The 13,372-nt window shown below is 44.9% G+C and overlaps 2 protein-coding genes and 1 long non-coding RNA gene across 4 annotated transcripts; 1 reads left to right on the top strand and 2 right to left on the bottom strand.

Moving 5' to 3' along the window:
- The first annotated feature begins 1,705 nt into the window (after positions 1-1,705).
- On the top strand, positions 1,706-13,100 carry LOC118508330 (sensory neuron membrane protein 1). Of its 2 annotated transcripts, XM_036048000.1 has the most exons (7): positions 1,706-2,052; positions 2,155-2,312; positions 11,275-11,671; positions 11,734-12,030; positions 12,089-12,292; positions 12,347-12,525; positions 12,598-13,100. In XM_036048000.1, exons 1-7 carry the CDS (start codon positions 1,915-1,917, stop codon positions 12,869-12,871), a joined length of 1,647 nt encoding a protein of 548 aa, XP_035903893.1. In that variant the 5' UTR covers positions 1,706-1,914; the 3' UTR covers positions 12,872-13,100. The 2 variants fall into 2 exon arrangements, with proteins under 2 accessions (XP_035903893.1, XP_035903892.1); XM_036047999.1 differs by having other exon boundaries at positions 12,089-12,525.
- On the bottom strand, positions 2,364-2,824 carry LOC118508333. Its single transcript, XR_004905784.1, has 2 exons — positions 2,678-2,824; positions 2,364-2,594 (listed from the first exon to the last, which is right to left on the bottom strand). It is a non-coding gene; the product is annotated as an uncharacterized LOC118508333 (long non-coding RNA).
- LOC118508331 (chymotrypsin-elastase inhibitor ixodidin-like) lies at positions 7,211-7,798 on the bottom strand. The gene is made up of 2 exons (XM_036048001.1): positions 7,495-7,798; positions 7,211-7,414 (listed from the first exon to the last, which is right to left on the bottom strand). Exons 1-2 carry the CDS (start codon positions 7,610-7,612, stop codon positions 7,212-7,214), a joined length of 321 nt encoding a protein of 106 aa, XP_035903894.1. The 5' UTR covers positions 7,613-7,798; the 3' UTR covers position 7,211.
- Positions 13,101-13,372: the final 272 nt, after the last annotated feature.

Below are 13,372 nucleotides of genomic sequence, written 5' to 3' on the forward strand. Positions count from 1 at the left end.
AATTCAACTCATGAGCATTGGGTTTGTTATATTTGTAACTCTTCCACTTTCCAAACGAACACTATCCGTGCTGCAAATGCTTCGAGGCATCGTGCTGCTTCATATGCAAGAGTACCTTGTGTCCTTCGCCGTGCAGAGATGGATGCATCTGTAATAAGGGTCGGCTATGGACCAGATCTTATGGCAAATGTGTTTCGGTGATTTCCTGCCCCACAAGCATTGGACCATTCTCCCGTGCATGAGTTCTCGTAGGATTCCTTTTTTTCCTTCATAAGGCAAGTCCTAGATATCCAAGGGCTTTAAAGTTCAGTCTCGGACTCCTGGCACATGGTCAATCGTGTCCATTCCAACCAACGTTCTGGAAAATGATTTACCTAGCGTCAATAAAAAAATAAAACGCACCATAAACAACGGACGAGACTTTCCATCGGTATGATCGTTCAGAAACTCCCCCTGAGGCAGCAGTACCGGACGGGCTCGTACTGCAAGTGGTACAATTATTTTTCACCTTAACATCTAAATCCGCCCACTCTGCTACGGGAGTGATTGCCATTGTCACGGTACGGTGCTCATCATGCATTGATGAGCAGGTGGAAAGCCAACGGACGGCAAGGCAATCGGGCCGGTGGGAGTGGGAGTAAATGGGAAAAAAACTGAAACAACTGGTTTGTAATTTAGCGGCCCATCGTTCAATATGTATCGGAACGTGTATCGGCGGATGCTAAAGTTGCTGCAATTGATAGAAATTCCTAGAAATGACTGACAATGGCTAAATCTCGCGTGATTGATGGAAAGCACAGTTATGTAGTGGCGCTGTTTTTATTTCATTTAAACCGATTTTTTTTTTGCTTTCCTTTGGACATTATAATTTATTGTCTGGCGAGACCATCCATCGAACTGGTTGATGAGTTATCGATCGGAAAGCTGGCGGAGAATTGTTTAATTTAAACCTGTGTCTTTTAAGGATAATATTTTTGCAACCATAAAATACAGTTCGCATCACGGTAATTCACGACTAACAAACGCCTCGATTGTTGTGGGTCCTCAGCTTAAAGCACCTCATAGGACGGACGGAACATTCTCATCTAATTACTTACAATTAACATTATTTATGCCATCATTTACACTAAGGCCAGCTAGCGGGTTCACGTTTAGCCGTGTGTTCCCGGGGGGCCAATTGAGAATAGAAAGAGCGGACGTCCTTCCCACGCCGATCAATAGCACATTTGCATTTTCTCAAAATAGGATAGCAAGTGTTAGCAGGCGGAACGTGTATAAGGACATCTTGCCGGATGGGCGGCAATTGGTGTGCCGCGTATGGCGCTGTCAATAATATTACTACCACAGGTTTAAAATGATGTCTTCGAGAGGCTCTTTTTTTTGTTAAGCTGTTTTTGCAGTTTTTTTTTGCCGACTGCAAGGTCGGCATTGTATGGTGCTTCATAGAGAAGACCTTACAATATCCCAGCCAGACGTCATACACTGGACGATTACCACCTCACAGCCTTCTGACACACGCGTATTTCCCTATTTTCCCGCCGTTTTCTTTCTTTCCGCCACAATGATACGTTCGATGATGATAATGGAAAACAGAATGTTGCACATCAGAGCGAACTTGAATCTTTGAAGTGACCTCCAACAAGTGCTAGCAACTATCGACGAACCTGCCGTTAGCTCCGTCACTCAGTCGACGTTTGGTGTTTGATTGTATCGTACCGGAGATCTGCTAGTAAGAGACAGAGCACCAGAACTCAATCGTCTAAGCTATTTGTGAACTTTATGGATGATTGTTATCGCTTTAAGAAAATGTGATAAAAAAGTTAACTGCTTTAATTATCGGTCGGGTGTTCGCTTATCAATTTTTGATTGTTCAAATTTATTTGATCCTCGTCTCATTAGAGTATTACAAGCGAAATGATTGTGCTAGAAAAGATGGATCTGAAGCAAAAGAACTTTAAGAAAATTGGACTGATCTGTGTGGTGGTGCTGGTGTGTGGCATGGTGTTTAGCTATGGAATATTTCCCGCCATTTTACGCTTCATGATCAAACAGGTATGCTTGATGAGCTGGTTGGGGAGCCGTTTTTGTGTCTTTCTACGCAAGGAGCTAATAGACTTTGAGTGGATATTGTGCATTGCTTGTATGTATTTGCAGAACGTTTTGCTCAAACCGGGCACCCAGATACGTGACATGTTTGAGAAGATTCCCTTCCCGCTGGATTTTAGGCTACACCTCTTCAACGTGACGAATCCGGACGAAGTAATGCGTGGCGGGAAACCGCGCGTCAAGGATATTGGACCTCTTTACTTTGAGTAAGTATGGTGAATAAGATTTAAAATTTGTGTCAAGGATTTATCGAAAACTCCATTCGAAGATAGTAGCTATTTATTGTAGCTCTGCGGTCAAACAACTGGACCGCGGGACACAGATTCCTCTGGGAACTTTTCGCACATAGCCATCCCGGCAAAAGCAGCCCGCAGCACAGATTAAACAGTACAAGTTTTGATTCAGGGTAGCGCAACTCTTCTGTACGCAGGAGCCACAGCACGAATAAACCTCATTCCGGCCGCAGCGAGGTGCTCTAATGTCAGCGGCTGGAGCATGTGCCAAAAAAACAAAAAATGGTATTACATTTGACAAATGTGAAGAAATATTAAGAGGCTAATACCTAGCTTACCATTTTTGGAACCAGCTGAAATGCACCAGGGCGAAAATACGGGTAAAGGCAACACGCTTAGAGCTGATGCAACAGTGCAAGCAATTAGCCCGAATGCTAGTATAATTTTCCAAACACACGCCATGTTGGTGGATAGTGGATGGAACAATTCTGAATGTCTCGCAAATTGGGTAACGATATTTTATGGCTGTTTATGCGTTTGCAATGGTACGCAACAAAAGGTTCGTCCTGCTGTGTCAATTTGTACAGCTGGTTTCCTGCTGCAGAGAAGGAAGCAGCTTATCTGCCTAACAAAACCATTATTGTTGTTTGGTTCAGATGGGTTTTTTTGTGTATCATCGGGCTGCATCGAAAAAAGGTGACACTAACACATATGTAGTTCGCGGGATGAGGTTTGTGCGAAGATGAAGTTTCGGTATCGAAAACGAGAATAGAATTATTTGACGGACAAAGTATTGGTCATTTTAGGTCGAAGGTTGGTGGTTCATTGTTGATACGTTTGGTGATATCTTTTGGTGGTTTTGTGTTCAATTCAGTGTCAGTTGTGCGCACTTGTGTTTGTCTGTTAGTGCTGGTGCTCGTCTATATCTGTTATTGAGATTACCTCAGATAACCCTCAGCTGTCCAAGATTACTTATTCTGTCAATAGAATTACCTCAAACATTGGATGGCTTTAGTGTTCAGGTCTATAGATATTGGTTTTATGTTTTGTTTTCAGAATAGGAAAAAACATTACTCAGCAAAAATACTTGGGAGATATCGTACGATTTAGTGGAGTTATGGCTCAAGACAGAGGCGCATCAACCTATTAGCGGAAGGAGCAGCCGCTCGAAGCCTCATCGATTAGGGGTGCCTCACCGGCCAGGGAAATTCTGTTGGTCCTACTCACAAACATATAACAATTAGAGGGCCCCAACTGCCAACCCGTTCAGGGTCTTCAAGGTCCTTGTTCCGCCACTGGTTCAAGATACTCAAGCTCACATAGAGTCATGGAAATTATCAGACTTGTGAGACTTGGAGTTGGATTGTTCAGCTGTCGTGAACAACGCAGAGAATCAGTTAAAGCTCGTGTTCTCGTTGTCGCAGGATACATGTCGATAGCTAAAATATGTCAAAAAATAGTTTGTTGCGAGCTTATGGACACGTGCTCCAATGCATTACGAAGCTTATCAGCCATACTACTATGTCGTAGAAATCGATCTTAAAGGATGAACCACCTCAAACATGTGCAAGAGTGTTATTTTGAACCGTTTATAAGACAGTCTTAAAACACTGTTGTACTGAACGCAGATGTGCAGATAACTTATGGTTTGAACAATGATATATTGGCTAGCTTTGAAATGCGAGTAAATGAAGTTAAATGTACCAAAAAATGGCAGTCTTGAACCTCCGGGTGTTTTAGAGCAACAGAAACCCCAAAAGTTAGAATCAACATTGAAGCCTTTCGGGCTACTTTCGAAACAGATCATGAGGACTTAAAGTATAAAGCTCCTTAAGAAATCCAAACCCAAGTATTACCCGTGGGTAGAAGAATATTCTGGTTGATATCTCGCTGGTGCCATTCTCGACTACGAATTGAAAAATACTGCTCGCCGAACGCAGACACACAGCTGCTCGTTGCGAATAGCAAACACTTATGGCAGAGGAAAAATACAGACGCCAGTCAAATAAATATTGAGTAAACATTGCCATAACATTGGCAAAAGCTTTCGGACGAAAAAATGCGATAAAATGGGATTCAATGCTTAAGCATACCTAGCCCATCAAATTGAAGAGCTGGTTTTAGTGAGCAGCGTTTTGCTTGTTTTTGCGTGTTTTCAACTATTCCTACTAGATACAGGTCAACTAGTAGTTCTAGATATTTAAACACTGTACAAGCAGCGGTTAAATAATGAATTTGATTCTCGAATGACACAGTAGCACCGTGATCAATAAACGTCATCGCCTAGAGATCTAATATAATTATCAATCCATGCGAAACATTGTAGAAATAGACAGAGAGTAAGACACAGGTTATAAGTTTGTAACGTGGAAACCTTGATATCCCACCAGGACTTTACGATGACTTATCCGGGATTCAATCAGGAATCAAAATAAAAGAAGCTGGAAACTAGTTGTTCAATTACTAGTATTCTACTTTGTAGAACATTATTTTACATGCTAAAGTTTATTATCCACCAACTTCATTTATTGTACTGCAATCGAATGGCGAATTCCGGTTCTCTGATGCATCGACCCGCCTAACCACTAACCACCGATCGGCATTCCTTGTCCGGAACGCAGAAACCGCCCTCCCGTTTGCGTGTGTAGTCATTCTGGCAGTAGCATCCCTTGTAACACCGGTGCTGACATTCCTTGTCCCTCGATTGGTCCGTACACGTCTGCTCGAAACACATGCCACAGCACCGATAGACTTCATTTTTACCACATTCCACTGCGAAGAGAAAAGGGCACTTTTTAAGTTAACAACTCAAAGTCCATCTGTCATGCGGTCCGTACGTACTATGCTGGAAACAGGTCAGAACGTTATTGTTGGGAATAAACTTCTGCGCGCAACACACGGCCACACAAGCCAACAGTAACACTACCAAACACTTCATCACTTCAAAGTTGTACGGTGGATACGGAGCTAAACGGTTGGCAGATCGTCAAAATACGTATGACAAATGGGAACGGATTTTGCACGTCCGTTATATGGTATCGGCCGATAATGTTCTAGATCGCAGGCTTCCACCTGTACAAACCCAGCAGCGAGAAATGTTTTTGCACATCAGCACCAGATTCACCAGATTCACCAGATGAAGAAGTGTGTTTTTTTATTAGCTCGGTTCGGGTTGCACTCAAGAACTTGGGACTGTTTTGTTCCAGAATCGCTTCCAGACAGTTTCATAACAACAGCTGTAAGTGTGATAAGTGAGAGCGCTTGTCTTTAGGAATTTCCAAAGTGTTATAACGGTAGTGAGTGCCTTGGGGGGCTTGGTCATCTTCCTTCCGAACACGGCTAAGAGGGTTTCATCAGTTTTGGACAGAGTTCATGTCTCAGAGGCGTACTGGGACTATCCGTTGTAACATTTATTTTGTGTGGAGAAGTTTCCTCAGGCTGTAGTATGACAGGTCACGGATGGTTCTCTCTAGCGCCAGATTGAAAAGGAGACAGGTGAGCCCATCTCCCTGGTGCAGGACCTTGGTGGTAGCAAAGGGCCATGAGAGTTTTATCCTGGCATGTGATGTTGGTCATTGTCATTCTGACATGCCTGGTAAGCTTGAACGAATCTCCATAAGAGCTCATTGCGTCGTATAGTTTTACCCTGGCTATGCTGTTATATGTGGCTTTGAAATCAATGAAGAGATGCTAGGAGAGGAGCTGCCATTCATCTTCTTCAACATTAGCCGCTTGGTGAAGATCTGTACGATCCTACTAACATATGTCCATCCTTGTTTGGGAGGATTTTGTTAGTCCTCTTTGGTTAAAGAAAGATTGAGTATAGTCCTTCAAAAGAGACTTTCCCAATAATTCCATAGATCGCTGTTCAAATCAGCTGAGAGTTCCTTCAAAAGACAACGTACTTAATGGTCGACAGCTGGTGACAATCAGCTATGATCTATGGGATAGCGATATTGATCTTGTCCAGAGAATTCTTGACAGTTTGAACAGATAGTCCAAAGTCTATATAGGATAGAGGTCGAATCTTAGCAAATGTCATGTCCGGCATCTTGCACCCGATTTTTTACGTTTAGATCGAAACAACAGAAGCAGCTGCATCGCACAATTAGAATCCCCGATAAATAATATTACGATAAATTTTATCTCAAAAAGTCTTAACAAGACTTCAAGGATCATCAAAATTTCACACACTAGCAGCTGGAGGTGCTCAAGGATCCGGTACCAACAGCAGCATCAGCTAAAAAAACAGTAAACATTTTCTACCTAAACTTCCAGAACGTTCCCACAGCTTTCTGTCAGTTTGTATGGGATTCGTCGACCTCTGTCCTATATAGACTTTGAGATAGTCGGACAGTTGATCCTGAATGTAAGCATTGCAACGAAAAACTCTACTAGATGATACAATTGGGTTTTCCGCAATTCTGCAGCATTTCGTAGTTACTTTACCATATATTGAGGTGGACGATATCTATCTTCCCACAAGTTTTCATCTCTCTCAAGAAGTGATAAGATATTTTCCCACAGAAAACCACCAATGTCACAAAGACCTTTCGATGTTGTAGGGAAGGAAGCCAAGGAAGAAGAAGAACAAGAAGAATGCATAAAATCAGTTGACTGAAGTTATTGAAAAGAGCCCAGATTGGCTTGAGGCGATGAGGCAATAAATGAACATCAATCTCTAGGTTGATGGTAGCAGCGAACTCACGAACAAAGGTGTCGAACATGTTTTCTCTCCCGTGACTGTTACTGTGCTGTTTTTCGTAACAATTACTAGCTCAAATATGTTTTTCTCTTCAAAATCATTCTTACTTTTGACAGCCATTGTTAAAACTTCTATTAAAATTAATAAATATTTATACGTCAGAAGCATTACTCCCGGATGACTGATGGGAACTGTTGCTTGGGACAACTTTGGTGCCTAATGCAAGGTCCGTTCGGGTGAGCACGAACATAGCCTATCATGCAGAAGCATCCTTGCACACACCGATCGTCGAGGCAACCGACCCATCCACGGCACGTGTTGTAGCTGCACAAGCCGCAACACAGGAACACTTCGTTTTTACCACACATTTCTGAAAGGAACAAAACAGAACAGCGTTAGACAATGATTTGCCAAGAACTAATGAAACCATTCGAAAAGCAAAATAATTACTTGGTATGCATCGGGGTTTGGTCGTCGTGCTGCTTTCGGTTGTAGTTGATGGCGCAGATCTAGTGGTTACTGGTGCTGGAGACGATGAAGAATTAGCAGGTACTGTAGATGCGGTCATAGTTCCTCCTGGTATAGGTGTAGGAGAAGTAGTTACAACCACCGAAGCAGTTTCGGTTGTATTAGGGTTCGTCGAGGTGGATGTCGTCTCTGTAAAGGTAGTTTCTGCCGGAGTTGTGTCCGGATTTGGAGAAGAAGTATCGGTTATGGGAATAGAGGTACTGGCAGTAGTGTCGTCATCGGTGGATTCAGAAATCGTGGCGGTACGCTCTGCCTCAACTGCTGTTGTAGAGGTATTATCGGTTACAGGGCCAGAGCTGGTTGTAGCAGGTTCACCTGAAGTGGATTCAGGACTCGTGGAGATAGGAATAGTCTGAGTAGTTGTAGTAGTATCGGTAACAGTAGATTCAGGATTCGCCGAACTAGACTCTGGTTGAGCAATTGTACTTTCGACTGGTGTCGTCTCAGGATTAGAAGAAGTAGAATCCGTTCCAGGAGCAGAGGTTGTAGTTGTTTCGGTTATCGCTGGTTCAGAATTCGGGGCAGTAGCATCGGTTATAGGAGCAGATGTGCTGATAGTACTATCACCCACAGTGGATTCAGGACTCATGGAGGTAGACTCTGTCTCAAAACTCGTTGTTGTGGGTGGACTCGTTGTCTCCGGATTTGGAGAAGTAGCACCAGTTATAGGAGTAGAGGTACTGGTAGTAGTGTCACCCACAGTAGATTCAGGACTCGTGGAGGTAGACTCTGTCTCAACTGCTGTTGGTGAAGTAGCTTCGGTTATTGGACCAGAGCTAGTTGTAGCAGTTTCGACCACAGTGGTTTCAGGACTCGTGGAGGTAGACTCTGTCTCAACAATCGTTGTTGTGGCTGGACTCGTTGTCTCCGGACTTGGAGAAGTAGCATCGGAGGTACTAATGTCACCTACAGTTGATTCAGAATTCGTGACGGTAGGGTCAGTATGAGAAATCGTTGACTCGGTTACAGTTGTGCTCGGATCAGAGGTTGTTGGATCGGTTCCAGAGGTAGAAATACTTGATGTAGTGTCGCCTACAGTGGATTCAGGATTCGTGACGGTTGGGTCAGTATGAGAAGCTGTTGTTGCCTCTGTGGTTGTATCCGGACTTGATGAAGAAGCATCAGTTTCAGTAGCAGAGCTACTTGTTGTAGTTTCGCCTACGGTAGATTCTGGATTTGAGGAAGTAGACTCAGTCTCAACAATCATAGTCTCAGGCGAAGTGGCATCGGTTTCAGTCGTAGTGGTACTTGTTGTAGTTTCACCAACAGTGGATTGAGAACTTGGGAAGGTAGGCTCTGTCTCAACAACCGTAATCTCGTTTGGAGTTGTGTCGGGATTTGGAGAAGTAGGATCTGTTTCCGGGGCAACAGTGTTCGTAGTCGTATCGATTACAGTTGTATCAGGATTTTCAGATGTGGGTTCTGAAGTATCGGATGTTGTATCAACTGGTGTAGGATCCGTTGCCAGGGTAGTGCTATCTACTGGTGTAGGGTCCGTTGCCAGGTCAGTGCTATCTACTGGCGTAGAGTCCGTTGCAGGGTCAGTGCTATCCACTGGTGTAGGATCCGTTCCTGTTCCATCTACTGGTGTGGGATCCGTTGCAGGGTTAGTTTCATCTACTGGTGTAGGATCCGTTCCTGTTTCATCTACTGGTGTAGGATCCGTTGCAGGGTCAGTTCCATCTACTGGTGTAGGATCCGTTGCAGGGTCAGTTCCATCTACTGGTGTAGGTTCCGTTGCAGGGTCAGTTCCATCTACTGGTGTAGGATCCGTTGCAGGGTCAGTGCTGTCTACTGGTGTAGGGTCCGTTCCTGTTTCATCTACTGGTGTAGGATCCGTTGCAGGGTTAGTTTCATCTACTGGTGTAGGATCCGTTCCTGTTTCATCTTCTGGTGTAGGATCCGTTCCTGTTTCATCTACTGGTGTAGGATCCGTTGCAGGGTCAGTTCCATCTACTGGTGTAGGTTCCGTTGCAGGGTTAGTTCCATCTACTGGTGTAGGATCCGTTCCTGTTTCATCTACTGGTGTGGGATCCGTTCCAGTTTCATTTACTGGTGTAGGATCCGTTGCAGGGTCAGTTCCATCTACTGGTGTAGGATCCGTTGCAGGGCCAGTGCTGTCTACTGGTGTAGGGTCCGTTCCTGTTTCATCTACTGGTGTAGGATCCGTTGCAGGGTTAGTTTCATCTACTGGTGTAGGATCCGTTCCTGTTTCATCTTCTGGTGTAGGATCCGTTCCTGTTTCATCTACTGGTGTAGGATCCGTTGCAGGGTCAGTTCCATCTACTGGTGTAGGTTCCGTTGCAGGGTTAGTTCCATCTACTGGTGTAGGTTCCGTTGCAGGGTCAGTTCCATCTACTGGTGTAGGTTCCGTTGCAGGGTTAGTTTCATCTACTGGTGTAGGATCCGTTCCTGTTTCATCTTCTGGTGTAGGATCCGTTCCTGTTTCATCTACTGGTGTAGGATCCGTTGCAGGGTCAGTTCCATCTACTGGTGTAGGATCCGTTGCAGGGTCAGTTCCATCTACTGGTGTAGGTTCCGTTGCAGGGTCAGTTCCATCTACTGGTGTAGGATCCGTTGCAGGGTCAGTGCTGTCTACTGGTGTAGGGTCCGTTCCTGTTTCATCTACTGGTGTAGGATCCGTTGCAGGGTTAGTTTCATCTACTGGTGTAGGATCCGTTCCTGTTTCATCTACTGGTGTAGGATCCGTTCCTGTTTCATCTACTGGTGTAGGATCCGTTGCAGGGTCAGTTCCATCTACTGGTGTAGGTTCCGTTGCAGGGTTAGTTCCATCTATTGGTGTAGGTTCCGTTGCAGGGTCAGTTCCATCTACTGGTGTAGGATCCGTTGCAGGGTCAGTGCTGTCTACTGGTGTAGGGTCCGTTCCTGTTTCATCTACTGGTGTAGGATCCGTTGCAGGGTCAGTTCCATCTACTGATGTAGGATCCGTTGCAGGGTCAGTTCCATCTACTGGTGTAGGATCCGTTCCTGTTTCATCTACTGGTGTGGGATCCGTTCCAGTTTCATTTACTGGTGTAGGATCCGTTGCAGGGTCAGTTCCATCTACTGGTGTAGGATCCGTTGCAGGGCCAGTGCTGTCTACTGGTGTAGGGTCCGTTCCTGTTTCATCTACTGGTGTAGGATCCGTTGCAGGGTCAGTTCCATCTACTGGTGTAGGACTCGTTGGTTGGTACCCTGTGTAGGATAAACCAACCGACAACAAATTTAGCAACACAAAAATTTTCACAGTCACCCCCATCGTTGTTGCACTTGCAAGTGATAAAACGCTTAAAAGATGCGTCCGCAAAATGAACATTTATAGCTAGGACACTCTGCAAAATCACGCTATCAACTGTACAAACACACGCTCGGCTTGACTCTATTTTTTAACCACCAAGGTCTATGGAACGGTTTAACCCATACTGCAACTACAGAAAGCTCTGTGAACGTTTTGCAACGAGGATGACCGTATGCCCGAGCAAGCCTGGGTGTGTAGAAAAAATTTGAAAGAAAACCTTGAAAATGTTTGGCCTAGATTCGATACCTTACCGTGGCGTTATATTTAGGCGCATCTGTGCACATATTTTGAACGTCATCTGAGACCGACGCCATGCAAATGTAGCTTTGCGTGAAGTAACTTCTTCATTTTACCGATTAAGCAATTTTAAATACTATAGCAAATATTTGTATCATCTCCTGTAGGGAATGGAAGGAAAAGTACGATACGGTGGATAACGTGGAGGAAGACACCCTTACCTTCACACTGCGCAACACCTGGATATTCCGGCCCGACCTATCCGCACTGACCGGGGAAGAAATCGTCACCGTACCGCATCCACTGCTAATGGGCGTGCTGTTAATGGTGCAGCGAGACCGCGAGGCAATGATGCCGCTGGTGAAGAAGGGTGCCAACATCATTTTCAACCCGCTCGAGTCCGCTTTCCTGAAGGTTCGCATCATGGATCTGCTGTTCGATGGCATATTCGTCGATTGCAGTAGCCAGGACTTTGCCGTGAAAGCGCTTTGCTCCGGCATGGATTCCGAGGGTGCTGTTATCCCGTACAACGAGACACACTACAAATTTTCGTTCTTTGGAATGGTGAGTAGGACATCGACAACAATGAATGCATCATACAGTAATGCTGTGTCGTTTCCCGACAGCGCAACCATACCGAGGCTGGCCGTTGGGTTGTGTATCGGGGCGTGAAGAACATTCGTGACCTTGGTCGGGTGATTTCCTACAACGATGAAACGGAGATGGATATCTGGGATGGGGATGAATGCAATCAGTACATCGGTACCGATTCCACGATTTTCCCACCGTTTCTTACCAAGCAGGATCGGTTGTGGGCCTGGTCGCCGGAAATTTGTCGCTCCCTTGGTGCGCACTACGTGCACAAATCGAAGTACGCCGGGCTGCCGATGAGTTATTTTGAGCTGGAGTTTGGTGATCTAAAGGCGAGTTTGGTGCTGCCCCGTGCTCTTCTATCTCATTAACGGTTGTGTTTTATTGTAGAATGAACCACACAACCATTGCTTCTGTCGGGACGCACCGGATGATTGTCCTCCGAAAGGAACGATGGACCTGTCACCGTGTCTAGGGGGACCAATTATAGGGTCGAAGCCTCACTTTTACGGTGCCGATCCGAAGCTCATCGAAGCGGTAGATGGACTGGAACCGAACAAGGAAGCGCACGATGTGTACATTCACTTTGAGCTTGTAAGTATCGTTGGTGGATCGCTGTCCCCATGTCTAATGGTGCTTGATTTACAGTTTACCGGAAGTCCTGTGTCAGCTGCCAAACGACTGCAGTTTAGCATGGAGCTTGGCCCTATCCGTGACCACGAGGTATTCGGTCAACTGCCGGAGGTGATTCTACCAATGTTTTGGGCTGAGGAGGGTGCATCACTCAACAAAACCTGGACCAACCAGCTGAAGTACCAGTTGTTCCTGTAAGTATTACGAAGGCGCTCTACCTTGGCTTCGAAAACTAATCTTTCTCTTCACCAAACGGCCCCCCAAAGGGGGCTCAAGTTTAATGCTACCGTTAAATGGCTAACGATCATAATCGGTACGTTCGGGGCGATCGGGTCGGCTTACATGCATTTCCGCAAGGAGTTCAAAACGAGCGATGTGGCACCGGTCAGCGCAGACACACCGGACACTAATCCTTCGTCTGCCAAGGGCAATAACGACGTGGTGAGCGTTTCGCTCGGGAAAAATCTACCACCCGTCATCGATGGACTGGATAAACCGCCGAAAATGATGGCATCGGAGATACGGCCAGATCGATACTAGAGCGGGGTTGAAGCTAGGTTGAAGCACGCACTAGATTATTTCATGCTGATAGAAGGCACACAAGAATGCACTCAGAATTCTAAACATTACACAAAGTGCAGGAGTAGGTGAACTTGTCTACGTGTATATAAGTCTATAGAAAGCGTGAAATTAAATGAAAAACAACAAATTTATTTGATCTCAAATAGCGTACATTATTTCTCTTGGAATAAAGATTCATTTGGTTAAGAATTAATTCTTGGTATTCGTCGTACTTTCTTACCGGTAGATCTCGTGCTATGGTACAATATTGATAGACACTGAATATGACACCTGTCAATGTGTTCCTGAGTGTGAAGACTCTTATTGATCAGTAATTTAAGTTCGTTTCTCGAGGTAATCCTTATCCTCTAAAATCCATTTCTTAAAGTTCATTTATAAATTTATTCATTTGCAGCACTTCCTTTATCTCCTTTCATAGCAGCCTTCCTTTATCAGTACTTAACTTCTTGATTGCATTGA

Source organism: Anopheles stephensi, chromosome 2 (genome assembly GCF_013141755.1).
Source record: "Anopheles stephensi strain Indian chromosome 2, UCI_ANSTEP_V1.0, whole genome shotgun sequence".
Classification (NCBI taxonomy): domain Eukaryota; kingdom Metazoa; phylum Arthropoda; class Insecta; order Diptera; family Culicidae; genus Anopheles; species Anopheles stephensi.

Excerpts from the sequence above, each read along its gene's own strand:
- LOC118508330 (XM_036047999.1), top strand. The coding sequence starts at position 1,915 with ATGATTGTGCTAGAAAAGATGGATCTGAAGCAAAAGAACTTTAAGAAA. Across the intron at positions 11,672-11,733 it reads AATTTTCGTTCTTTGGAATG|CGCAACCATACCGAGGCTGG; the intron begins GTGAGTAGGACA and ends GTTTCCCGACAG. Across the intron at positions 12,526-12,597 it reads CTGAAGTACCAGTTGTTCCT|GGGGCTCAAGTTTAATGCTA; the intron begins GTAAGTATTACG and ends GGCCCCCCAAAG.
- LOC118508331 (XM_036048001.1), bottom strand. The coding sequence starts at position 7,612 with ATGACCGCATCTACAGTACCTGCTAATTCTTCATCGTCTCCAGCACCA. Across the intron at positions 7,415-7,494 it reads CAAACCCCGATGCATACCAA|AAATGTGTGGTAAAAACGAA; the intron begins GTAATTATTTTG and ends TGTTCCTTTCAG.